At 44.3% G+C, this 27,642-nt stretch overlaps 1 protein-coding gene across 1 annotated transcript in view; it reads right to left on the bottom strand.

The window, feature by feature from the left end:
* AKAP13 (A-kinase anchoring protein 13) overlaps positions 1–26,613 on the bottom strand; it is a 245,086-nt gene extending 218,473 nt beyond the window's left edge. The window contains 2 exon segments of the mRNA XM_070358158.1: positions 13,235–13,278; positions 26,511–26,613. Coding sequence (XP_070214259.1) covers positions 13,235–13,278; positions 26,511–26,598 — 132 coding nt within the window. The 5' untranslated portion in view covers positions 26,599–26,613.
* Positions 26,614–27,642: the final 1,029 nt, after the last annotated feature.

Genomic DNA, 27,642 nt, shown 5'->3' with positions numbered 1-27,642 from the left:
TTGATTCCAGCTTGTGCTTCTTCCAGCCCAGCGTTTCTCATGATGTACTCTGCATAGAAGTTAAAAAAGCAGGGTGACAATATACAGCCTTGACATACTCCTTTTCCTATTTGGAACCAGTCTGTTGTTCCATGTCCAGTTCTAACTGTTGCTTCCTGACCTGCATATAGGTTTCTCAAGAGGCAGATGAGGTGGTCTGGTATTCCCATCTCTTGAAGAATTTTCCACAGTTTATTGTGATCCACACAGTCAAAGGCTTTGGCATAGTCAATAAAGCAGAAATAGATGTTTTTCTGGAACTCTCTTGCTCTTTCCGTGATCCAGGGGATGTTCGCAATTTGATCTCTGGTTCCTCTGCCTTTTCTAAAACCAGCTTGAATATCTGCAAGTTCACGTATTGCTGAAGCCTGGCTTGGAGAATTTTGAGCATTACTTTACTAGCGTGTGAGATGAGTGCAATTGTGCGGTAGTTTGAGCATTCTTTGGCATTGCCTTTCTCAATGTATGATTCACAATTTTTAAAAGTTATACTCCATTTACAGTTATGATAAAATGTTGGCTATATTCCGTTTTGTATAATATATCCTTATAGCTTATCTTATACTTAATAGCTTGTACTAAAACTTTAAAATATAAATCTTTCCCCACCTGTAAAATAAAACAATTCCTCCCAATCACAGGCTTGTCAAACTAATGAGATTAGTATAGAAAGAATAAAACACAGAGTTCCAAATAAATAGACCATACACAACACAGAAGTATTAGACTATTTACACTGAAATGCAGTTTTTCATTGAGCATCATTCCCAAGTTTCCTTTGACCTATCTCAGAGGTCAAAGTGACACAGTGTCACTGGTTCCAGGTAACAAAGTCCCCTGGGTCGCTTCATCTGAGTGGTCTGCCCTTGGGGATCTTAAATATTACCACTCCCCCACCCCAAATCTCACCCTAATCAGACCTTTATTACCGTTTATTACCGCCCATGAATGCAGCCAAGCGCTTTCTGGAAGAGCGGTGTGTCCACACGTGCACTTAGTTGTGTCTCTCTGCGACCCCACGGACCACCGCCGCCAGGTTCCTCTGGGCACGGATTCTCCGGGCAAGTGGGCTGGGTTGCCACGCCCTGCTCTCCAGGGGAGCGTCTGGATCCAGGCATCAACCCTGAGTCTCCTACGCCTCCTGCACTGCAGGTGGATTCTTTACCACTGCACCACCTGGAAAGCCCTGAACAGCTTTAACTCTATTTAACCAAAAACACTGAGAACCTGTATGTGCAAGGTGCTGCGACAGAAGCTGACATGAGAGCAGCAAAAACAATTCAAGTATCAAGTTTCTGTCCAATTTTATCCGCAGGAACGGGGCTTTTAAAACCATCCTTTTTGTTTACTGGTTCATGCTTAAACACTGGGCTGCAACAGAATCATCTGGAGGGCTTATTTCAAAGTGGCTTGCAGGGTAATGTGCCAGCCAGTTTATGTATGAAACACTTCAGAAGGTTGCGGAATCAATGACCACCACACCCAAATAACTGGAATTGTTTACAGTCTACAGTCTGAGATTTTTATCAGTGAACTTACATGAACAGGGTTTCCCTGGTGGCTCGGCTGGTAAAGAATCCACCTGCAATGCGGGAGACCTGGGTTCGATCCCTGGGTTAGGAAGATCCACTGGAGAAGGGAAGGGCTACCCACTCCAGTTTTCTGGCCTGGAGAATTCCATGGACTGTATAGTCCACGGGGTCGCAAAGAGTCAGACATGACTGAGCGACTTTCACTTACATGAAAACTATCATTAAACTTTTTTTTTTTAATGAGGACTTCCCTGATGGTTCAGAGGTTAGGATTATGGGGCTGCAAAGAGGGGGTGCTTCTGCTGCAGGGGATGAGGATTTGATCCCTGGTCGGGGAACCAAGATTCCACAAGCCTCTCACATAAGGGAGTGGGGGGCGAACACATACACACTCACACAGTTTGTAGGGCTCCACCCCAAGCATTCTGATTCGGTAGGTCTGGATGGTGCCTGAAGATCTGCATTTCTAAGAAGCTCCTAGTGATGCTCATGCTGGTGGGACCACATGAGCATCAGTGAGAACCACTGCTCTAGAACAATTCAACTGCAAGTCAGTCTGGGCAACTCCTCACACCAATGACTGCCCTTAGTAAACAATGTTTACAAGATCTCCAGCTTACATTTGAAGAAGCGACGGCAAGTGGAATCCAGTACTGACGACAACCTCTAAATGTAGAATGTGATACAAGCATCAGGCTTCGAGTTCCCAGGTTAAGAGAGGGTGGCAGCAATTTAAGGGACTGGGAGTGAAACCGTTCTTATAACACGGGCCTCAGGCGGATGAAGAGATAACGTATGTAAGTCACCTTACATGAAAGGTACTCAGTAAGTGTTGTTCTCCTCTTTCTAAGCAAACAAAGGAAAGAGCTACCAACCCAAGTGCTGGTGCAGAGACGCCAGAGGAAGCCACACAATCATATGCTTTCATGTTACACAAAATAAAGGAGATGGGTGTCTTTAAAAACTACCTATATATTTAAGGTTTCTATCCATCATGGCACACCTAGCGCTGCTCTACATTATCCCTCTTCCTCTTTTAGGAAAATCCTTTAGGATTTTCTTTTAGGTCATACCTGTGGCTCTTTGATGCTTTCGCCACTCTGTCAGACAAAATCCACTTGCTCTCTGGAACCACTTTCTCGTCCTTCCGTGCATCCCGCACGCTCAAACGGTGACCAGGCCCACCCACTCGACAGGCCCCCGCGGTCCTCCTCTGCTCTCTCCATGCCACTCCTCCATGTCCTTTGGGCACTGCTTCCACCGTGCGACCCCCTGCCTAGTCGGAAGACCTCCAGTTGTTCCCTATCCTGCTTGTAAAATGCCATACTCCCTCTATCAGTGCTGGCCAACAGAATTTTCTGCACTGATGGAAATATTCTATCTGCGTTGTCCAACGTGGCAGCTGCTAGCCAGCATGGCAGCTAAGCTCTCTACAATGGAGGAACTGATTTTTAAATTTTCTTTTATTAATTTCCATGGCTCCACGGGGCCAGTGGCTACCCTAATGAACAGAGCAGATCTATGCAATCTCCTCTCCACGTACTCTACCACGGGAACTGTCCTCTCCAGTCAAGCCAGGCCCCGACCACCCCTGATAATGCCATGTCCACACCTTACTTCGCAGACTCTATGCCCCTCTCTCATTCTGCTCTTTCCTTTCTCCATCTGTCCAGGCTAACGGAACCCCATTTTTCCTGAAGGCCTTCCTATCATTTCTGCCAACATCTCATCCCTCTTCTTGCCATGAACCATCACTGCCTGTGTAACAAATCCAGCATCTGAGCCCATATTACCTATACTGTCATTTAACTCCTCACGCATGTGAGCTCCTGCGAAAGAATCTATTCCTCGAAGACCATGTCCTCCATTCACTTAGCAAGTGCTTTACGGCTTGATGAGTGAGGTACGGACATAGAGCATTACAACTTGATCTTCTTTGGAAAGCAAGACTTCTCTTCATTGGAACCAAATGGAAAATTTAATTCTAATTGCCCTGTCCCCACCACCATTCCGCTCCCCAAATATCTAGATGCTTGGGAAACATCAAGTTAGTGTAAAAGCACCCTGCAGAGAGACCCTGAGAAGGCTTTTGGCCTTTATGTATCTCCACCTGCTCGGAAAATGCCAAGGAAAAAGAAGAAAACTCTATCTGCAGATGCAAAATCTGTAAACTTCAAAGCGAGTTGCTGCAGATGGGCTAACAAGGCCAACAGAAGGAAACTGAAGCTCTTGCTCTGTAAAGTCATCAAAAGCTAAACTGAGGAACACTTGACTTCCTTACTTCTTCTGGCACTAGTAACAAAGCTGTCATTATTTAAAACACAGCACTCAGACCTGGCTGCAAAGCCTCCAGTCTACAAAACACTGCAGCTGACCCATCAGTACTCAGACCTGGCTGGACAGCCTCCAGTCTACAAAACACTGCAGCTGACCCATCAGTACTCAGACCTGGCTGCAAAGCCTCCAGTCTACAAAACACTGCAGCTGACCCATCAGTACTCAGACCTGGCTGGAGAGCCTCCAGTCTACAAAACACTGCAGCTGACCCATCAGACGTGTATTGTTGAAGCAAAGACAGGTAATTAATTTAAGAGATCAGAAAGCTGATAAAGCTCTCATTGTAGGAGCAACATGTAACACAAGAGCCAAGCAAGAGGGACAGCCTTGTTATTTCACCTCCTGCTAGGGAAACACATTTATCAGGAAGAGATAAAATGCTGCCACTACCAAGTAGATCCTCTTCCCTCCAAAGAGCAACCGAGGACATTAAAGTTGGAGGTAACCTACAGTAAAGAATCCCCCTGCAAACCATGAGAACTTGGCGTGATTCCTGGATCAGGAAGATCCCCTGGAGAAGGGAATGGCTACCCACTCCAGTACTCTTGCCTGGAGAATTCCATGGACAGAGGAGCCTGGTGGGCTACAGTCCATGGGGTCACATAGAGTCAGATACAACTGAACAACTAACACTTTTACTTTTCTCAACTGTCATTATGTATGCCAACTATACTTATGCAAAAACAAACTTTTAATTGTTCATGTTAAACCCCCTTCTTTCTCAGCATGACATCTCCATGTGGACTCTCATCTTCTGGCACTGAGGTCAGTTCTGATTCACACACACAGTTGCTGTTGTTCAGTAACTACGTTGTGTCCCACTCTTTGCAACTCCATAGACTGTAGCACGCCAGGCTTCCCTGTCCTTCACCATCTCCCGGAGTTTGCTCAAACTCATGTCCATTGAGTCGGTGATGCCATCCAACCATCTTGTCTTCTGTTGCCCGCTTCTCCTCCTGCCCTTCGTCTCTCACAGCATCTGGTCTTTTCCAATGAGTCTCAAGCAATACCTGTATCCTAATCCACCCTCCCCTTACTTGACAGAACAGAGAGCGACATCATCTAAAAATTTGGTCCCTATTCTAATAGAAATAGTTATAACCACTGGATATTGTTTTGTTTTGTAAGTTTTAAATGGAGAAAGGAATCCATTGCCAAAGATACATCAGGATGTTTTTCCTCCTCCCAGAAGCAGTTACAGGCAAAAACATTCAGTGCTGTGGAAAAAGAGAAATGCGAAAGGACATAATAAACCAGATCTGTTGGGGTTCTGAACATCTGTTCTGTAATTAGAATAGCTCTTCCCCTTGAAAATTTAATAAATGTGGGTTTCATCCCAGTCATAAGGCAGGTAATGATAAGTATTCCATACATAACCTGTATCTTACATGTATCTCTCTGCTTTTAAAGGAGTATGTAGTTTTCGGATGGGAGCTTTTGGTTTTCTTGAAGGAGACCTTGAGATGGGTTCACCTGACCACAAATCTTGGGGACACCAGCAAGTTTATAACTGAAGGATCTTAAAAATGAACCCCAAGTTTTTCCTCTTTAAATGTGTTCTTACAGTGATTCTAGTTAGTGAATCATCAAGCATCCAAGATAAACCTTCTGAGTCAGTGTCAGAGCCAAGCCATCCATTCTGGAGGTTCATTAACCATCAAGTGCCCAACGCCCACTGGAACACTTTGGCAACCAGTAAGGACATTATTCTAACACAGAAAACCAGGGGGAAAAAAAAAAAAAACCTGCAGGAGCTGTGCTTTACATAGAAATGCCTCAGTCAGTCAAGAGCCTTGGCTACCTCTTCCTTTCACAGGTCCAGGGCTAAAGAGCCACCCCCATCCTCCTGTAGAAGATCTAGGGATAAAGATAAGTATCTGCCTGAGTAATTCACCAGAATGGTTATTAATGACTTCTCTACACTCAAGTGTTACAACCCACATTTTATTTTTACTTGTTAAAAAATCTGCCTGCAATGCTGGAGATTTGGGTTCGATCTGTGGATTGGGAAGATCCCCTGGAGAAGGAAATGGCCATCCACTCCGATATCCTTGCCTGGCAGGCTACAGTCCATGAGGTCACAAGAGTCGGACACAACCTGAGCGACCAACACTACTCTGAAAGAGAGCTCAATGCTATCTTTTCAAATATCTCTCTCCTTCCAGCATTCCCATTGTTCCCTTTTTTCTCTCACATAGCCCATGTCTTCCCAGACTTCTACCACAAGGGCTCAGCGTGTACTCTGAACCCTGAACTCCAACCTCCGCCCCTGGCTGGGCTAGTTACCTGCAGATCCTGCTACCTGACCTGAACCATCACGACCTCCATGGAGCTTGGGGCAAATCCGTCAGTCTCGCAGTAGCTCAGTTTCTTCACTCTTCCAGCAGAGTGAGGTCAACCGCCCTGAAAATACAATGATTCCCCTGACTCATCTCACTGTTCTGCAGTCCTGACCTCGGTCACAAAGTTCATTCCCACGCGGGGCGCCAACAGTGGGGCAGTCACTTGGGGGCATCATCACGGCTTTTTCTCCAGAAAAGTAAAGTCAGAGCGGGGAAAGGAAGTGACTTCCTCTGGAATAATCCAGATCTGCTTACTCTTGACCCCTACTGTCTCCATGTGCCCCAGAAAGGACAGGGTGTGAGGGCTGCTGTCAGATGACAGAAGAAAACCTTCAGGGCTGGTCTGCCCAGATTTCTTCTAGAACAAGCCTGGGGGCCTTAGATAAGAGGCATTTAAAGAGACCCTTTCCTCCTCCTCCTTCCGAAGTTTAAAACCTTGCTTCCTTTTCAGCTGTTGGTCTGGGGGAGGATTTATTTACTGTTGCTCTTGGCCAGTTGCTAGGTTGCTGGGTCCGGTAGTGCTTCGTGTGTGGGGGTGGTGGCGGGACCTATTTGGTTTGTTTTATAAATACCAACTTTTGTTTCATATGCCTGGCTTTTTCTTTTATCATCTGATAGCATCCCTCACCCCCTATCCTTTCTGGGGTAAGTATATGCTTTTATCTTGACAGTGAAAAGGGCTCTACAGCCAAAGGGTACATACTATGCTTAGAAAAACTATCTGCTGTATGTCGTTTATTGTAGAAGTGGCTCAGACCATAAGTCCCATAAGGACTAAAGACAGTGATTCGGGACTCTATGTCTAGCGTGCCTTTTCAACTGGTTAAAGGAACAAGTAGGTTATTTATTCACAGAACACATATCTAGTAGAAAGTCAGACATTCTTTGCTACACTTTGCAAGGATGCTGTACACATCACCTTAGAGCTGTAAAAAGTTAGAGGTGCACAATAAAGACATTATCAGTTTCCTTGTGAGCAATGGTTTTAATCACAAAGAGGACAGCACTGTTGATTCAGGACTCACACAAGGTAAATCTAATAATGAAACCTGGGAAACAAGTAAGCATCTTTATTTTACTTTTTAATGAGCAACTTTGAAAAGGCAATTGTTCTGTCAAAAAAAGCAAAGTTGACTTGAATTTATGTAGTATTCCTAACCAAATCCAGAAAAAATTCAGCAAAGTAACTAGCTAACTGGCCAAATTCTCTTCCAAAATATCGGCACCAGGAAAGACAAAGGATCTCTTCCAAAATGTCGGCACCAGGAAAGACAAAGGATCCGGTTCAGTTCAGTTCAGTCACTCAGTCGTGTCCGACTCTGCGACTCCATGAACTGGAGCACGCCAGGCCTCCCTGTCCATCACCAACTCCTGGAGTTCACTCAGACTCACATCCATCGAGTCAGTGATGCCGTCCAACCATCTCATCCTCTGTCGTCCCCTTCTCCTCCTGCCCCCAATCCCTCCGAGACTGTAAATAAATACAGGGTGCAATCCCGGATTAAACCTTGAATTGGGGAGAAGTGGTAAGGAGGATGCTTTAAAGGACATTTTGGGATGATCAGAGAAATCTGGAGATGGACTTACATAAGAGTATTACATAAACGTTATGATACCTGTTTTGTTAACTGTACTGTCATCATGAAAGAGAATGTCTCAGTCTTTAAGAACTATTGATACATGCTGAAATATTTAGGGGGGGGAAGTATGATGCCTGCAACTTTCACACAGTTCAAAAAAATATGTAATAAAGAAAATGGCAAGAAAATCACATTTAGGTCACACCTAAATGTTAATAAAAGGTGAGCGGAAGTGAAGCTGCATTCGTGTCATTTTTCTGTAAATGTGCACTTTCAAATAAAACATTAAAAATGTTTTTAAAACGTGAGAAATGGAAGACTAAACTTGGGTTACTTAGTTTAAAAAGGACTTTATTCGAGCAAGTCTGTGTTGTGCTGTGCTTAGTCACTCAGTCACGTCTGACTCTTTGCAACCCCATGAACTGTAGCCCACCAGGCTCCTCTGTCTTTGGGATTCTCCAAGCAAGGTGGGTTGCCATGCCTTCCTCTAGGGGTCTTCCCAACCCAGGGATCGAACCATGTCTTCCAGGCTGCAGGCGGATTCTTCACTGTCTGAGCCACCAGGGAAGCCTATTTGTGCAAGTCTCTATCACATAAAGCATAGTGAGATTTGTCATGTTTTAGGTAACAATTATGGATAGCAAACCTTGCTTAACAGCTTGGTATACGGAAGAAAGACCACGGGTTTGAGATTTACAATCTCTGGGTAAAGCATATACTAAATGAACCATCTTGGATTCTCATTTCTTCAAGTATTAAGAAGGAAGCTTCCTCTCCCCTCACAGGATTGTGAAAGAAGAACGTGAAAGTTGCTTAGTCATGTACGACCCTGTGGACTATACAGTCTACGGAATTCTCCAGACCAGAATACTGGAGTGGGTAGCCTTTCCCTTCTCCAGGGGATCTTCCCAACCCAGGGATCAAACCCGCCTGCACTGCAGGCGGATTCTTTTACCAGCTGAGCCACAAAGGAAGCCCAAGAATACTGGAGTGGGTAGCCTATCCCTCCTCTAGCGGATCTTCACAATCCAGGAATTGAACTGGGGTCTCCTGCACTGCAGGCGGATTACACAAGGTTGTAATGAGAATCAAATGATATTCTGTGTGCAAATGTGCATTTTACACCTGGAGGCAGTATACAAATATGAACTCTTGTTTTTAAGGAGCTGTCATCCAGAAAGGTTATGGGAGATGCAGCTGAGTGCTACGCCAGCTGGTGAAGCAGTCACAGAAAACCAGAGGCCGAAAGATCCACTTGTGAAATCGCGTCACACGTCGTTCATGAAGGTTCACAACAGCAGGTTTTTGGAAAGACTTCCTTTTCTCCCCAAAAGTGAATCATCCATGAAAGAAAACAGCAGAAACTTTTAATCCCACTGTCCTCGGACGAATGAGAGTCGGATCTCCTTTAAAACATTCTTCCATTCAAGGATGTTCCATTTACATCAAAACACGGGATCTAAAAAAAAACTGTTTCTCCTCAAATGGGGAATCCAAAACAATATGCTTCAACTGCCTAAGAATGCAGTCTGCCTGGGGCCCAGCGCTCTGCCTCACGATAAATCCACTGTCCCTGAGAGGCCAGACCTGACTGTGAGCCAGAGGCTGGGGTTCAGAGGACACTCAGAGGTGGGCTTCAGCTGTGAGAGAAGGCAGGCCTGTGGGAGTCACCCAAGGGTCTGTGAAACCCTTCCAGGTCAGGTTTTTCCCTGTCTCCTCCCTGAGTCTCCAGTTTCCTCCAGGAGAGGACACACCCCGCCCCCTCTCCGCCCAAGCCCAGCCCTGGCTGCAGAGCTCTGCACTTGTTGCCTTGGGCTGGAACACTGGGCCCAGATCCACACACAGCTGGCTCGTACCGGTCACTCAGGTCTAAGCCTAAATGGCCAGTCCACTCTGCCCCCTAGCTAGAGGTACTCCCAAACCCCTTCCCCGAGCACCCCTAAAAGAGGCCCTACTCAGACACAGCCACATTACATCCTCTTGTTTTAGCAGGTATCATCTATAGCCTCTGTTAGTTTTCAACTTCTCAGATTCAATGATGGCAAGATAAGAAAATTTCTAACTGACCTCTCGGCCTCTGCGCGCTCCTTCTACATTATCCCGCACACTACTGAGTCTCCCAAACTACCACTGTATTAGCTTTCTGCTGCTGTTACAACAAACTACCACAAACTCAGAGGCTAAAACAGCACAGGTTTTACTATCTTATACTTCTTAAGGTCAGAGGCCTGAACGGCATTCACTGGGCTAAAACAAGGATGTCCGTGTTCCTTCTGAAGGTCCTAAAGGAAAGCTGTCCGCCTGCTTTTCCCAGCTTCGAGAGGCTGCAGTCCTTGGCTCATGGACCGTTCCTCGTTCAAAGCCAGCAGCATGGTATCTACAAATCTCTGCCTCCCTCTCTCACTTAGGAACCTCCGTGATTCACTGGGCTATCCAGATAATTAAAGGATAAACTCTGGTTTCAAGATCTTTAACTTACTGCAATCTGTGAAGCCCCGTTTGCCACGTGAGATAAACACTCGCAGGTTCTGGGAATCAAGACGTGGACACACGTGAACCATTATTCTGCCTGCCACAACTATGCAGTCGTATCAGCCCATAACTAAACTCATTCAACAGCCAAAAGCAGACAAAAACTACCAGGAGAAAACCTGCACAGACACAAAAATACTAGCAAACCAGATCTAGCAACACACAAAAAGGATTATACACCATGACCAAATGAGATTAACCCCAGGAAAGAAAGGCTGGTTTAATGATTAAAAATCAATCAACATAATACAATCATGGAATGAAAGAAAAAACCCACACAATACATCTCAACAGACAGAAGAAAATATTCAACAACAAAATTCAGCAGTTTCCATGATAAAAATACTCAAATTAGGAATAGAAGAGAACCTCCTCAACCTGATGAAGTCTCGTATGAAAACTCACAGCTAACGTCATACTAATGTTAACAGTGAAAGACTGGATGCCTTCACTTTAAGATTAGAAACAAGAGAGGATGTCTCCTCTCACTATTTTATTCAACTCTGCATTGAATTGAAGGTTCTCCTCAGGGCAATTAGGCAAGAAAAAGAAACAAAATAAAAAGACCGGAAAGACAAAAACTATGTCTATTTTCAACAGGGCTTCCCAGGTGGAGCTAGTGGTAAAAACCCCCCTGCCAATGCAGGAGACATAAGAGACGCAGGTTCGATTTCTGGGTTGGGAAGATCCCCCGGAGGAGCACATGGCAACCCACTCCAGTATTCCTGCCTGAAGAATCCCATAGACAGAGGAGACTGGCAGGCTATGCTCCACAGGGTTGCAAAGCTGGACACAACTGAAGCGCGACTTAGCGCACACAGCACATTTGCAGCTGACATGATCCTGGATATAGAAAATCCTGAAGGATCCACTTAGAAAAGTACTAGCTAATAAACAAGTTCAGCAAGACTGTATATTAAAAGATCAATGCACAAAAATCAACTACATTTCTACACCAGCAATGAGCAATCTAAAAATGAATTTAAGAAAACAGTATCATTTACAATAGCATCAAAAAGGATATAATACTTAGGAATAAATTCTACAAAAATTAAAGACATGTACACTGGAAACTATCAATCACTGTTGAAAGAAACTTAACCAATGAAGGATGACATAAATGAAAGGAACAGAATTGAGTAGTAATTCCTTACATTTAATAACCAACTGATTCTCAACAAAAGTGACCAAGAAAAATCAATGGGGGAAAAATAAAGTTGGGCACCTCCACAAAAATCTGCTGTTCACAGCAGCATTCACCTAAAAGTAGAAATAGCCTAAATGCCCATCAACTGAGGATTGGATAAATAACACATAATGTGTCCATATAATGGATTATTATCTGTCAATAAAAAGGAACAAAGTACTTATACTCACTCTGATATACACCTTATATATAAGCTGTTAAGTGAAAGAGACCAGTCACAAAAGGCCAGATACTGCATGACTCTATTTATATGAAATTTCCAGAACAGGTAAAACCATAAGGACAGGAAGTAGAAAGCAGATGCCCAGGGCTGAGGGAGGGGGAACTGGTGAGCGGCTGCAAAGGGATGTGGGGTTTCTGTTTAGGCTGCTGAAAAGCGCCCTGAAGATGACACAACCGTGAATACACTAAAACCGTGGAACTGTACACTTTAAACGGGTGGATTTTACAGTGTGTGAACTTTATCTCAGTTGTTTTCTTACGTCCAAGGTATTCAATTCATGTGCAAACCCACTGGTGAACATAATAAATGGTCTCCAAGTGGCCTGGAAGGAATTTAAGAATGCAAGATATCGCCTATGAACACGTGTTTTGCTTTGTATGAAGAGCAATCATATGACTGCTCTATGTTAGGAAAGTATATGACTTTTACTAACACAGCATGGTTAAAAAAATAAACACAAAACAGGAACAGCCAGTTTGAACATCATTAAAATCCCCTCAGTGGTCATGAAATAAACTGCGCACACTTTAGTGTGCTTCCACAGCTGAGCATCACCCACCTCTTTAGATCTGCCTCGCATCCCCATGAACACAAACCCAGCGGGGCCAGACTCTGCCTGCTCACTGCACACCACGCTCACTGCCACCCAACCCTCTACCTTCTGGTCTGTGTCCTCAACAAACTCTGAGCAATTTTCAGCCAATGAACGATCCTTAACCTTCATGATTAAGGATCTGCCTGAAGTCCTGCGCCATCAAAAACACTTTTATCACCTCTCCAGACCACGCGAACAGCAAACCCCCTGGCCCCTCACAAGCCGAGCTACACCTCTAAGACAGCTGCTCACCAACCAGGCACTTTTCATCACCTCGATTCGGCTAACTCACTCTTAAAACAGTTTTTTTTTTTTTTTAAACAAACAAAAACACCTAGAATTTACTTTTTTCAGCCTCAATTCATTCATTTATACATTTCATCTTATAACCTCCTCACTTTCTAAGGAGATGATGGCTTTCACCCAGGTTCTTAAAAGAAAATAGCCCTTTTGCCAGTGACAGAGCGCCCCCTAGTCGTGGCACAGAGTAACGGCAACGGCAGGAGGAAGCTCGACACACTGCTTCTACAGAAACGAACTGTAGGTTAAAAGAAGTTGTAGAGTCATTTTGCAGGGCAATGCGACTGCTTTATACATGCATCATATCTACCCGATCAGTCTACCACACAAGGCTTACAGGTGTGACTTGTTCTCCACTCAGTATCATGTATTATTCATCATTTAATATTCACTAAATCAAATTCAATTTCTGATGTGCATTATGTCAATATATTCATATGTAGATGGTTCAACATTCCTTTGATAATCACAGGAGAACATTTTTGAGTTTATTATAAAAATTCAACAGCAGAAGTAAGGATAAAATGAAATCTGGTGATTTACTCACATATAATGGAGCTTGCTGTGGATTAAGTTTCATGACCCAGGACACTGGAACAGAAAAGAGAGAAATAGATGAGAATAAAATTAAAAGTTATCATCAAAAATTTAAAACCCACTGGAAAAGTCCTAGATGTCAAGCAAGGTCACATGAGCAAAATCAGGAGTCTGGGGTTACAGATACCCAGCTTTCCTCAGAGGTTTGGAAACAGAAGTTCAAGGACTGCAGCATGCCTTGTGGCCCAGATTCCATCTTTACAAGTGGGGAGAAAGAAGTTCTGATTGAAAAACAAAGACAAAAGTCTTTGCAGTCATAGGAGATGTTTCAACAACCAACCAACAGGATTTTAAAAGCAGTTACCAAAAAAAGAACAGTGTGTGTGCAAGTTACCCTTTTATATAATCTCCCAAACTCATAAGATGCTTCCCCCAGTTACCACTAGGGCACTCAGGGCGGAGGGGAGACCACGAGACAGCCCTCTTCCTCTCAGAGGAGGGGCTACAGGTGGCCTCCGTCCACTAGAAGCTGTTGGTCTCCTGAAAATCAGTGGCTGGATTCCCTGTCATTACCCCTCTAAATGAATTCTCACAAAAATCTTAGGAAGAACTTTAGAGAAGACTTACAGCATTATATAATACATTTGTGAATACTGAGAAGCTCACCTTGGTGATTTGACCAGGATTTCATCTAAGCTAAAGTCATCGTAGTCCAGAATTACTTCAGACAGACAAATCTTTTGTTAAATAAACCAATCTCAGAATAAGCTAATCCCATCTTCATAAGAATCAGAGAAGAAGACCCAAGTAATTTCATTCTAATAGATTTTGAGTGTCTTGCTCATAATAGGGGACTGATCAATTACGATCTAGCAGTATTAAAAAAAAAAAAAAGTACAGGAACAGCATTCAAGGTGCAAAAAGAAAAAGATAAAATCCCATACTTGGCAAGATGCCAGACCAGATCACAAAAACCTAATAATCAAAATGCCAACAGTGTAAATTAGAAATCAAAGACCAAATTTTAGAATAAAAAGCAACGCCTGAGCAACCGCACATAGCTCAAATAACAGAATCCTCTCAGTATTAAAACTTTTTTACAAATCGGCCAATTTAGTCAGGTTGTGAGTCTAAGAATCAAAGGCTCACCCCAAAAACAGTTAACACACACCTCTAGGGAAAAAGATAAATCATAACCAGATTCCCACGCACAATCATCTCCAACCAGTAGCAGGCCATGGGTTTCATTAACTCTGCTGCAAGACGTGCCCACAGCCAGGTGGCCCCACAGGGACTGACCACCTCCCCTGCCTGCCCCATTCGCCCTCTAGTCCACACCCCCACCCCACCAACACACACACACACAATAACAGACCCGCCAAACCCACACACGCATGAACACACACACAATGAGAGACCCGCCCAACACACACACACACACACACGAACACACACACAATAAGAGACCTGCCCAACACACACACGCACACACTAACAGACCCGCCACACACACACACAATGAGACTCTCCCAACACACACACACACACACACACAAACAGACCCTCCAAACACACACACGAGGCTTGTTTGTCCTCTAGTCTACATCTCCACCCGTCCAACACACACACACAATAACAGATGCGTCCAACACACACACACACACACACACACGGCTTAGGGCACTCTTTCCTTCCTGCCAGGCTTCATTTAATGATTCTGTACCCTTTGGTGCTAAAATCACCTACAAAAATCCACACTGAAAACCAAACTTGAGAAATGGAGCAATAGTGAACTCTTTTAGAAAACCTTTTTTTTTTTTTTTTTTTTTTAGGAAACCTTTGTTTTTCTAACCAACAGATTCAAAAAGCAAGCATGGATGATTAAAAAAAAAAACAGGAGAAAAGGAAGACTGAAGACAGAGTACTTTCTCAACGCGTTAAATACCCATTTAACTTAAAATTAAGCACCATGCTCACTAGTCTTTTAATCAGCTCTCTAGGTCCTGTTCAGACTTGCCTGGGACAAAAGACTGAAAGAATCTGTAAATGCACGAACCAAATCCATTTGCTTTAACTGACTTATGAAGTATTGCTGACCATCCCAACAGAAGAAACATCAGTGGAAACCAAAACAAGAAGTAACACCTTGTAACCAGACCTGTAAGGTTTGGAGAAATCTATGGAGACAGACTAGTGACCTACCAGCCTTCCGATGTTTCTTGATTTGCCAGAAGACCCAGAATGACTGCTGTGTACAAGGAACCCAAACAAACTTCTCTGACGCGCCCACTGCACCTGGGCGAAAGGTCTCATGATGCCCTCTGAACTATCTGGAATCGTGGACTCGCCTAAACTTATTTCAAAGCCAGAACCCATACAAGTTGTTCTGATATGAGGATTAAAGAGGGCTGACAAACTGTCTGTCCACCCACACTGGTCAAAGGGACAGTTCATTGTTATGCTGGCAACACAGGCTGCTGGAAGAATAAATCTGTCAGAAGTCATCAAGGTAACGACCCTAGAAGCATCCGATTGCTAAATTCAGACTGCCTTTATGCTTCTTCAATGCTGACAAACCAGGGGAAAGCAAGGACTAACATTTATAGAGCTTTATAGCCAATATCAATAACTTCAGATATGCAGATGACACCACCCTTATGGCAGAAAGTGAAGAGGAACTAAAAAGCCTCTTGATCAAAGTCAAAGAGAGTGAAAAAGTTGGCTTAAAGCTCAACATTCAGAAAACGAAGACCATGGCATCTGGTCCCATCACTTCATGGGAAATAGATGGGGAAACAGTGTCAGACTTTATTTTTGGGGGCTCCAAAGTCACTGCAGATGGTGACTTCAGCCATGAAATTAAAAGATGCTTACTCCTTGGAAGGAAAGTTATGACCAACCTAGATACCACATTCAAAAGCAGAGACATTACTTTGCCAACAAAGGTCCGTCTAGTCAAGGCTATGGTTTTTCCAGTGGTCATGTATGGATGTGAGAGTTGGGCTGTGAAGAGGCTGAGCGCCGAAGAATTGATGCTTTTGAACTGTGGTGCTGGAGAAGACTCTTGAGAGTCCCTTGGACTGCAAGGAGATCCAAGCAGTCCATCCTAAAGGAGACCAGTCCTGGGTGTTCATTGGAAGGACTGATGCCGAGGCTGAAACTCCAGTACTTTGGCCACCTCATGCAAAGAGTTGACTCATTGGAAAAGACCCTGATGCTGGGAGGGATTAGGGGCAGGAGGAGAAGGGGACGACAGAGGATGAGATGGCTGGATGGCATCAACGACTCAATGCACATGAGTTTGGGTGAACTCTGAGAGTTGGTGATGGACAGGGAGGCCTGGCATGCTGTGATTCACAGGGTCGCAAAGAGTTGGACAGGACTGAGCAACTGAACTGAACTGAAAACCAGTATCATTTTTTTTTTTAATGTGGACCACTTTTAAAGTTTTTATTGAAATTGTTACCATTTTTCTTCTGTTTCATGTTTTGGTTTTTTGGCCACGAGCATGTGGGATTTAAGCTCCCCAACCAAAGATCGAACCCACAACACCCCTGCGATGGAAGGCGAAGTCTTAACCTCTGGACCGCCAGAGAAGTCCCTCCAACACCAATTTTAATCCCCTTTTAAAAAATACTATTTTCCCCATTTTTTTCCCATCTCACTGGTTGGGGAGGGGGGTGTTTCCTTTCAATGATTGAATTATTTAATATCACCATAAGAGGTGGATGAACCTAGAATTCAAGCCCAGTCTGATGTCACCAACCGACCTGCCCTGCCTGCCTCTAGCCCTCATTCTACAGACAGCACAGACTCTCCTCGACTTCATTAATTCAACCATCATTGGGCATCTACAGTGTGCTGGGCACCCTGCTCAAGGCATTGAGAGTACAAACAGAGCTTATCTGAGGACCAACAGAGAGAAAGCACTAGTGAGAGCCACGGGAAAGCATCAGTGAAGAGGGGACAGGCAATGAGCAGGATACAGTTTTAAATACGGGGCTGAGGGAAGGCCTCCTGGGGTGAGTTTTACCCCCACAGCGAGAGAGATTAAGAAAGCAAGTAATACAAATTAATAGATGAAAAGACCCTCAAACTGGTCCTAAAACCGAGAACTCAAGAGTTCTGATGCTAAACCATCAAACACTCGCTATATACAGTGCATCAACTTATTTCACACATTTAAACAGACTTAATTTACTTGAGAACTGTGTTCTAAAAAAGGAGACTACGTAGTACAGGAAGGCAATCTTCTCAGTCAGAGCAAACGCACTTGAAAACCAACCTATACCCCAAGCCCAGTTTGGAGACCACTGGAGTCTTTGCTTTGTCAACAGACTTTTTATCAAGAGGAAAATTAAAAGCACCATGTCTATCCAATCATTTGATCAAGGAATTTTAAGAGAAAATCCTAAAATGTTTTCTGTCTCGGATATCAAACTAGTGAATGACTTCACAAGCACAACACGTGACTGACACTGTGGGGCCAGTAAAGGCTGCACGCCATTTGAAAGAGACCATGAAGAAAAGGAACTATCAAAATGCAAAGATTTAAATGACACGGTGTTAGGTATGTCTACCAACTCTGCCACTCCATAGTAACCTGTTACAGTTCTGGGGAAGTCATAAACTCGGGTGTGTATGAAATAATAGTAATAACAAGCGCAGTAAGACTATTTATTCTTCTCACATTTTGAGTTTTATTTCAAAATGCTCCAAGAAAAACCGAACACTTTGCTGCTGTATAAATGGAACATGTTCACTTTATGTCAAAACAGGCTCCCCCAGTTTTAATGCAGCTGTGTCAACCATGCAAATCTACACACCCTGCCACAACACCCAGATGCAAGAAGTCTCAGGGTGGACATCGAGGCTGCGTCCATGCCCCCTCATTGTGTGCGTGCTCTGTCGTGCCCAACTCTTTGCGACCCTATGGGCTGCAGCCTCCCAGGCTCCTCTGTCCATGGGATTCTCCAGCCAAGAGTACAGGAGTGGGGTTGCTGTGCCCTCCTCCAGGGGACCTTCCCAACCCAGGGATCGAACCCAGGTCTCCTACACTGCCGGCAAGTAGTTTTATTCCTAGTTTCTTACGGAATCTCCACACTGTTCTCCATAATGGCTGTTATCAATTGACATTCCCACCAACAACGCAAAAGGGTTCCCTTTTCTCCAAACCTTCTCCAGCATTTATTATTTGTAGATTTTTTGGTGAGGGGCTTTCTGACTGGTGTGAGGTGATACCTCATTGTAATTTCAATTTGCATTTCTCTAATAATGAGCAGCCTTGAACTGCAAGGAGATCCAACCAGTCAATCCTAAAGGAAATCAGTCCTGAATATTCATTGGAAGGGTTGATGCTGAAGCTGAAACTCCAATACTTTGGCCACCTGATGCGAAGAACTGATTCACTGGAAAAGACCCCAATGCTGGGAAAGATTAAAGTTGGGAGGAGAAGGGGACAACAGAGGTTGAGATGGTTGGATGGCATCACTGACGCGATGGACGTGAGTTTGGGTAGGCTCCAGAAGTTAGAGATGGACAGGGAAGCCTGGCGTGCTGCAGTCCATGGGGTCGCAAAGAGTCGGACACAACTGAGCGACTGAACTGAATAATGAGCAACCTTGAGCATCTTTTCATGTATTATTGGCCATCTATTTGGAGAAATATCTGTTTAGGTCTTCTGCCCATTTGTTGACTGGGCTATTAGTTTTTCTGCTGTTGATCTGCATAAGCTGCTTATATATTCCGGAGATTAACCCTTTGTCAATTGTTTCATTTGCAATTGTTTTCTCCCATTTTGACGGTGGAGCTCAAATCAGGTGCTCTGTGACTACCTAGAGGGGTGTGAGGGAGGTTCAAGAGGGCGGGGACATATGTCTACCTATGGCTGATTCATGCAGCAGAAATCAACACAATAAAAAGCAATTATCCTCCTATTAAAAATATAAAAGACAGCAAGAAGAAAAAAAAGTCTCAGGGTGCTGCTGATTAGAGAAGCAAAGACTGCTGCAACGATCCCTTCCTGTACTTTAACATACACTAGTATCAGCCTTTTCCTCACAGGATGCAAAGCACAGCCCATCATCAGAATATACCAGCACTGGGCGTGCAGCGCTGACCAAGTTTACCAAAAGTTCTGGAATGTTTTGCACCTCGCTCTACCTGAAAAATGACAGTGCAGAAACTCAGTCACTACACAGGATCACAATAAGCCTGTTTGACTAGTTTACGGGACGGACAGGACAGAAAGCACTTCCAACAAGCAATGTGCCTGAGCAAACAAATGCAAAATCTTACCAGGTAAACCCCCCCGCTCCGAAGAAAAAATACATACCTAAATAAAAATTGGAATCCTTAATAAGCGTCAGCAAACATTTCTGTAAAAAGTCAAACAGTAAATATTTTAAGCTCTGCAGGCACAGGGTTTCTGCTGCCATATGTATGACTGGGTGTGGCCATGTTCCAATAAAACTTTATTTACTAAAAGAGGCAGAAGTCTAGGTTCAGCCAGTGGATCACAGAATGCCAACTCCTGGTCAAAAGCTAAAAAAAAAAACCAACTCAATAATCCAAAGAAACATTATGTCCTCATTCAACAGTTTTATATGTCTCAAAGATATTTTCCATCTTAAAAAAAAAAAAAAGCATGTCTCAATACAGGAAAGGCATAAGTCCCCTGTTACAACAGACCTAGAAAGGAGTAAAAAGACCTGTTTTTTCCCCTCAATGTCAAACTGAATAATCTACCAGCTTTACTAGAGGTCCCTAGAGCTGATAAAAAGCAAAGCAATTAAAACAAGAACGTCTGCACCCATACGTCTGTAAACATAAACCAAACTCACTATCCTTCGGTCACAGTTACACTTTACACTAAAGAAGCCTTTAACAGGTGCTCCTGTTAAAGCCAAATGTTCAAGGAGGGGCAGCGGGCAAGTCACAGGTGCCCCCAACACCACAGCAGGTAATTATACTGAAAACTCTCTTTTCCTAAGGACCAGCTGTCCACGCCTAACAAACTCGGCCTGGTTTTTGCCATTCACAACAGGGAAGCATCTAAATCCACAAAAAAGATGTGCAAACTGCCCCCTAAACACAACCACCCCAGTCTCATTAAGGCAAGGACAGCTGTTTGGGATGCAGCCAGGCATAGATAGAGTATTTCTACCTGCAGGGTATTTCCATGGAAAAGTGTGCTTCAGATGAATTTCCATGGCCAGGGACCTGGCTACGACTGGGCTAGAATAAATCCTTCAAAACCCACAAACATCTGGGTGGGGGTTAACATGGAAATGACAACGCATACTCTGGATTCTTGCAGAACGGTCAACATTCAGGTCTTCCTCAAGGGAAACAACAAGATTCAAAAGACTTTCTCCCTCATTCCTAAGGAGTCTGGGCTGCTGGCTATAAACACATCATGCACTGGCTGAGGGCGGGAGCCAGGAATTCTGAACAACAGAAAAGGAAGCACAGTAAAGGGGTAGATAGGCTTTTCCTGGTGAGGATGTCAAGTTCTACCAAAAAAAAAAAAAATACTACACATACCAAGTATATTTTCTGAATAAGGAACTGAGGAAACTTTATGGAAGTCTCGTATATGTCCAAGCTCTTCTGTTTAAAGATTCACTCACTGATTAACTGAGCAGTGAGCTTTAAGCAGTGATGCTCAAACCTCAGGGCACATGATCATCTGTTGGCACGTTCTCAGATAATGCCAATTCTTGCCCAGCGCCTCCCTGCCTACTTCCACCATCAGAGTCCAAATCAAAAAACCTAACCTTGTGATGTTTTCCTTTGAAATCACAGCCCACACTTTTGGAAACAGTGTTGAGACTCAGATCAGGTGTCTGGTTGTCACGGCACAGTGAGCCTTGCTCTATCCCACCCTCTCATGACACGGTGCTTACTACACACCAAGATAAAAGCAAAGCACTAGTCAGAAGAGGGGTGGGAGGGGAAGGGGGTGCCTCGGAGAGGCTGTCAGGACACAGAGTCTAACAGAGGGCAATACTCAACAGGAAAACAAAAGGATACAGCAAACTGAGACAAAAACCCAACAGCCGCACTCATTTGATTTACTCTTTATCAGTGCTGCATTACCCAGTAGGCAGAATGACCCAGAATTTATGGCAAACACACACACACAATCAAAGTAATTATCGTGGAATAAAACAAATCAGAACTTTGTCACAACAGTTTGTCAATTAATTAAAATAAAGAAATTTAATTTAATTTTAAAACTCTGATTTTCTCACATTCATCTTAGAACTTGCTCTAAAATTCATATGTCTAAAATTCACCATAGTCTTTAGTGACTGGGGCCTCATTTTCTATATATATGTTTATAACATCTGCCTGGCAGGTAAAGACTTAATAATGGTAGATAATCTCATATTACTGAGCCCTTAAAACAGTCCACGGACAGCTAGATGCTGAGCTTTAGGGACAAATACAGCTTTGCTACCATTCACTTGCTAAGTCATGTCCAACTCTGACTCCATGGACTGCAGCACGTCAGGCTCCTCTGTCCTCCACTATCTCCCAAGGTTAGCTCAAATTCATGTCCACTGAGTTAGTGATGCTATCTAACCATCTCATCCTCTGCCACCCTCTTCTCCTTTTGCTTTCAATCCTTCCCAGGATCAGGGTCTTTTCCAATGAGTTGGCTCTTCGCATCAGGTGGCCAAAGTATTTGAGCTTCAGCATCAGTCCTTTCAATGAATAAAGTGAAAGTGAAAGTTGCTCAGTCATGTCCGACCCTTTGCAACTCCTATGGGCTATACAGTCCATGGAATTCTCCAGGTCAGAATACTGGAATAGGCCGCCTTTCATTTCTCCAGGAGATCTTCCCAACCCAGGGATATAACCCAGGTCTCCCGCAATGCAGGTGGATCCTTTACCAACTGAGTCACAAGGGAAGCCCAAGAATACTGGAGTGGGTAGCCTATCCCTTCTGCAGCGATCTTTCTGATCCAGAAATCGAACTGGGGTCTCCTGCATCGCAGGCAAATTCTTTACCAACTGAGCTATCAGGCAGGGCTAATTTCTTTTAGGATTGACTGGTTTGATCTCTTTGCTGTCCAAGGGAGTCTCAAGAGTCTTCTCCAGCACAATTCAAAAGCATCAATTCTTCAGTACTCAGCCTTCTTTATGGTCCAACTGTCATATCCATGCATGGCTACTGGAAAAAAACATAGCTTTGACTATATGGACTTTGGTCAGCAAAGCAATGTCTCTACTTTTTAATACACTGTCTAGGTTTGACATAGCTTTCCTACCAAGGAGCAAGTATCATTTAATTTCATGGCTGCAGTCACTGTCCACAGTGATTTTGGAGCCCAAGAAAATAAAGTCTGTCACTGTTTCCATTGTTTCCCCATCTATTTGCCATGAAATGATGGGACCAGATGCCATGATCTTCGTTTTCTGAATGCCGAGTTTTAAGCCAGCCTTTTCACTATCCTCTTTCACCTTCATCAAGAGGCTCTTTAGTTCCTCTTCACTTTCTGCCACTAGACTGATATCATCTGTATATCTGAGGTTGTTAATATCTCTCCCAGCAATCTTGATTCCAGTTTGTGATTCACCTAGCTAGGCATTTCACATGATGTACTCTGCATAGAAGTTAAATAAGCAGGGTGACAATATACAGCCTTATTGTACTCTTTCCTAATTGTGAGCCAGTCCATTGTAGCTTCTTGTTCTGCATACAGGATGTTCAGGTAGACAGGTAAGGTGGTCTGGTACTCTCATCTCTTTAAGAATTTTCCACAGTTTGTTGTGATCCACACAGTCAAAGACTTTAACATAATCAATGAGGCAGATGTTTTTCTGGAACTCCCTTGCTTTCTCCATGATCCAACAATGTTGGCAATTTGATCTCTAGTTCCTCTGCCTCTTCAAAACCGAGCTTGTGTATCTGGAAGTTCTCAGTTCACATACTTCTGAAATCTAGCTTGAAGGATTCTGAACATAACCTTGCTAGCATGTGACATGAGCACAACGGTATGGTACCTTGAACATTCTTTGGTATTGCCCTTCTTTGAGATTGGAATGAAAAGTGACCTTTTCTAGTCCTGTGGCCACTGCTGAGTTTTCCAAATTTGTTGGCATACTGCGTGCAGCACTTCAACAGCATCATCTTTTAGGGTTTTAAATAACTCAGCTGGAATTACTGAGTAGCCTACTGGACACCTTCCAACCTGGGCTCACCTTCCAGTATCATATTTTTTTATAGTCCATGGGGCAAGAATATTGGGGTGACTGGCCAATAATACCTGCTCCAGTGGACCGTGTTTTGTCAGAACTCTTCACTAGGAGCCGTCTGTCTTGGGTGGCCCTGCACAGCATGACTCAAATCTTCACTGAGTTGCACAAGCCCCTTCGCCACGACAAGGCTGCAATCCATGATAGGGAAATAACACATGGCCCCTACCAGTATCACAAGTGACACACACACTTAAATACTTAATTTACAGTACATTATGATTAGTGCAATAAAAACTTTACAAGGATCAGGAAGGAGCTATAAACCCTCTAGAAGGTGGAGCCCAGACATAGCTTATTGTAGAAGGCCAATGCTGCTGCTGCTGCTGCTAAGTCGCTTCAGTCAATGCTAGGGAAGGTTTAACTAAGTAGACACAGCAGGAGATGTGTAACACAGAAAGGAAAGAAAACAAGAACAGAATAGCCAAAGACAAGACAGCGCAGTTAGTTCTTTACAACTATGCAGAAGAATGAGAAGAGCAAGCAGGAGGTGAGGGAAGAAGTCAGGAGAGACACTTGTGTAAATTCACATGCCTCCAAGTTGCCGAGAAGGAAGACAGAAGAAAATACACAAACCACTGTGACACAGTGCTAGCCCAAAGAAATGACGGCCGTACGATGACACGGCATCAACAAATCTCTGCTTTTTTATTACTATCATTTTCTTGGTTTTGCTTTGTCTTCTGTTTTTTTTAAGCTCAGCTCAAATGTCTGATCATTCACAACTCAGGTTCAAAGACTCATAAAAAGTACCACTGGAAGGTAATCTCCTGTAGCCTAAATTCAAACCCTGAGAGTCCACGTATCTGCTGTGGGTTACAACCAGGAAGGCCAGGCTAGAACCCCACAGTGGCTTCCCCGAGGTGCAGCAGGCAAAGACCGGCTTTCCAATCAATGTCCAGGGGCCCTGGGATCCTCACCCCAAAACCGAGCCAAACCCTGTGAGCCATGAACTCTATAATTAGAAGGGGTCCCAGAGCAGCCCTCATCACCTCCTTCCCCAGGCAGGAATCACCGCCAGTCTGCCTGTCTCTGCTTGTAGACCTGAGCGCCAGGCCTTATCACCTTGAGAAAATCTCTCCATGCTCCATGTGCGGCTCTTACTCAACCTTCCTAAAATGCTGCTTTCACTCTGCAGCTTCCTCTCTGCCTACACAGTGGTAAGCCCTCTCTTACCTCCTAGAAGGTTCTCTGGGGGCACCAGCCTCTTCTCTTTAGGAAGTTCCAGGCAACGGTGCTAAGATCTGCAGGCCTCATAAAAAGGAGCACTGCGTGCATGCTCAGTTGTGTCCGACTTTTTGTGACCTCATGGACTGTAGCCCCTCAGGCTCCTCTGTCCACGGGATTTTCCAGGCAAGAACACTGGAGTGGGCTGCCATTCCCTTCTCCAGGGGATCTTCCCGATCCAGGGATCTCCCAAGTCTCCTGCATTGGCAGGCAGATTCTTTATCACTGAGCTACCAAGAAAGGGAGAGAAAAGCCTAAAAACAGGAAGTGATCACAGTTTGGGGAGTACATTTAACCCATGTTTGTTCTTCTAAAGGGGGAGCCCTGAACCCGAGGGATCAGGCCCAGATGCCACATCCGCACACACACGCGGGCCACTTGGGACGGGCAGCTGCCAAATGGAAGGTTAATAAGCTCGGCACATTTCCTCTGCAAAAAATTCAGCATCATATTTATTTTCCCCCGTCTTTCTATAAGCCACTTGGATGAATAATAAAGATATTAAAGGAACAGATGGCTGAAAAGTGCCCATCTAGATTGGGAAGACAACCTTCTAGCATTTAAGGATTCTTTAGCAGCCCCTACTAGAATACTGTATACTTTTGTCCACCTGATGCGAACAGGTAACTCAATGGAAAAGACCCTGATGCTGGGAAAGAGTGAAGGCAGGAGAAGGGGGCGACAGAGGATGTGATGGTTGGATGGCATCACCGATTTAATGGACATGAACTTGGGCAAACTCCACGAGATGGTGAGGGACAGGGGAGCCTGGCATGCTGCAGTCCATGGGGTCACGAAGAGTTGGACCTGACATGGCGACTGAACAACAAAAACAACTAAAATACTGCAGGAATAAAAATGAGAAAGGCAATACAATTCAGAGGAGGACACAGAGTTGGATTTGAGCTGTACAGCTCTTACACTTCTGGCTGCACTGCCTCCAACAAGCTATTTAACTGCCAAGCTTTAGTCTCATGTGTAAAATGGGGAAACCTAAGAATAAAAGACGCATATGAAATGTTTATCGATACTAAGCAATGAGAAAATACTCAATAAATTACGTTCCTATCGTTACTGCCTGGCACGAGTTACGTCTTTAGTCTTCTCAGCATTAATCTCACATCACGTTCAAGGAGCACTTCTCTTGGGCCATCCTAATTGCCGTGCTGACCCTGAATTCTAAATGAAGGGTACTGATGAGAGAAATGGGAACCCCAAAAGACACCTCACTCTATTAAATATGCCCTTCATCCCCGGTGACCTCGAGAGGTCATCCAGGCTCCCCCAGAGACGCACCCTGACTTCTCCAAATACTGTTCGGTGCACTATCTGTACCGCCTTATTGAGCGCTGCTCTCCCCCCACAGCAGCCCTGCAGCTCCTACACCCCCTCTGCATGCTCCACCCTCGGCCCAGTGCTCACTCTTCTGGCTCAAGATAATGCCCTCCGCCCTGCTGATTACTGCTGATAGGCTAATCCACACAGTCAGCAGTAAGTCACACACTGGTATTCTCCCCCTTTATTCCATGCCTGCCTTTTCCCCTCGGCTTGTTTATGCTGGCCTGCCACACAGCAGAGTCCTCTGGAGCACTCCTCCTCCATACCACCACGGCTCCTGACAGCATCTGGCACGGTACTGAGCACCCAGTAAATACTAAAGAGACGCCTGACTGACATGACCATCACAGACAGATGAATGAGCTTCCCCATACCATTTGATGGCCAAGGGTCCACAGCATGTAAGAACAAAAATCAATCTTCCCCCAAATATCTGAAAGTCCCAGAAGGCTTACCTAGTAGCTCATTATGAAATCCAGCCTGGTTCAACTGGCTCAGTTGGCCGGAGAGGTAACAGACACCAGAGAAGGGGGGAGTGAGCATCAGCTAACTAAATAAGAACCTTAAAGCCAAGGGGAGGGCAGAAGGCAGCGCTCCACGGTGATTGGTACCTTCGGGAAGAGGAACACTCACACATGTTATTTCAATGCTCCCTTGGTGTTTAACACAGGCCTGTGGTTTCCTGCAAAAATGGTTTCTGCTGCTTTGCAGAGACCTACACGGAGGAGAGAGCTCCGAAGGGCTATTCCACAGGTGAGAATCCAGCCACCAGCTGCATCCTGTTACCCAAAGGAAACGGAACTGTGAGCTGCCAGGACGCCCAGATAGAGGAGAGCAAGACCGTAAATTCAGGAGTGCTGACAATCTTATCACTATGGTAATAAGAATAAACTTTAAATTTAGAAAACTTCGCACACACACACAGCTGGGTTTTATGTAAATTAACCTCAGCAGGGGTTAAAAGAGACATCCTGTAAAGAGACTGCCAAGTTCAGGCCTTTCTACTTCCTTCATCCTCCCCAACCTGTATCATCCAAAAAGCAAGCAATCCAATGGGCCAAACCAGTTATAAACTACTTGGAAAGACTAAATCCAGGCCAGCGGGCGCGCACACAAATGCAGACATTACTAAGCTGGAGGACCTCACCTGGACAAATCCCAAGGCCTGGAGTGGCTACTTGGTTAGAAATCATTTCACAGTGACCCGCAGACCGCCTTCTTGGTCACGGTGCGTGACAAAAGAACTATCGGATCATTCCCACAAGGGGCAGGCAGAAGAGTGTATCAGAAGCAGATGCTAAGGATGTCAACGATAGCTTTTAAATTGTTCAAATGGCTCTCATACGGTGAGGATAAATAACTGCCTTCAATATTATGATTCTCCAGTAGTAGGTCTTCAAATAATGGTATTTGAGAATAATGGTATTTGAAAACACACCGTTTGTTTGTTTAACCATCGCAAAATGGGAGGGAAGGTTTCTGAACAATAAAGACCTCGAGTAAAAGAAATTTGTGTATTACATAATTACATGAAAATTTTATAGAGTCAAAGAAACTCCAATACTTTTCAGCAGCCCACTAGTGGGT

The sequence above is a fragment of the Bos mutus genome, chromosome 21 (genome assembly GCF_027580195.1).
Source record: "Bos mutus isolate GX-2022 chromosome 21, NWIPB_WYAK_1.1, whole genome shotgun sequence".
Taxonomy (NCBI): domain Eukaryota; kingdom Metazoa; phylum Chordata; class Mammalia; order Artiodactyla; family Bovidae; genus Bos; species Bos mutus.
This window is presented reverse-complemented; position numbering and strand designations above follow the sequence as displayed.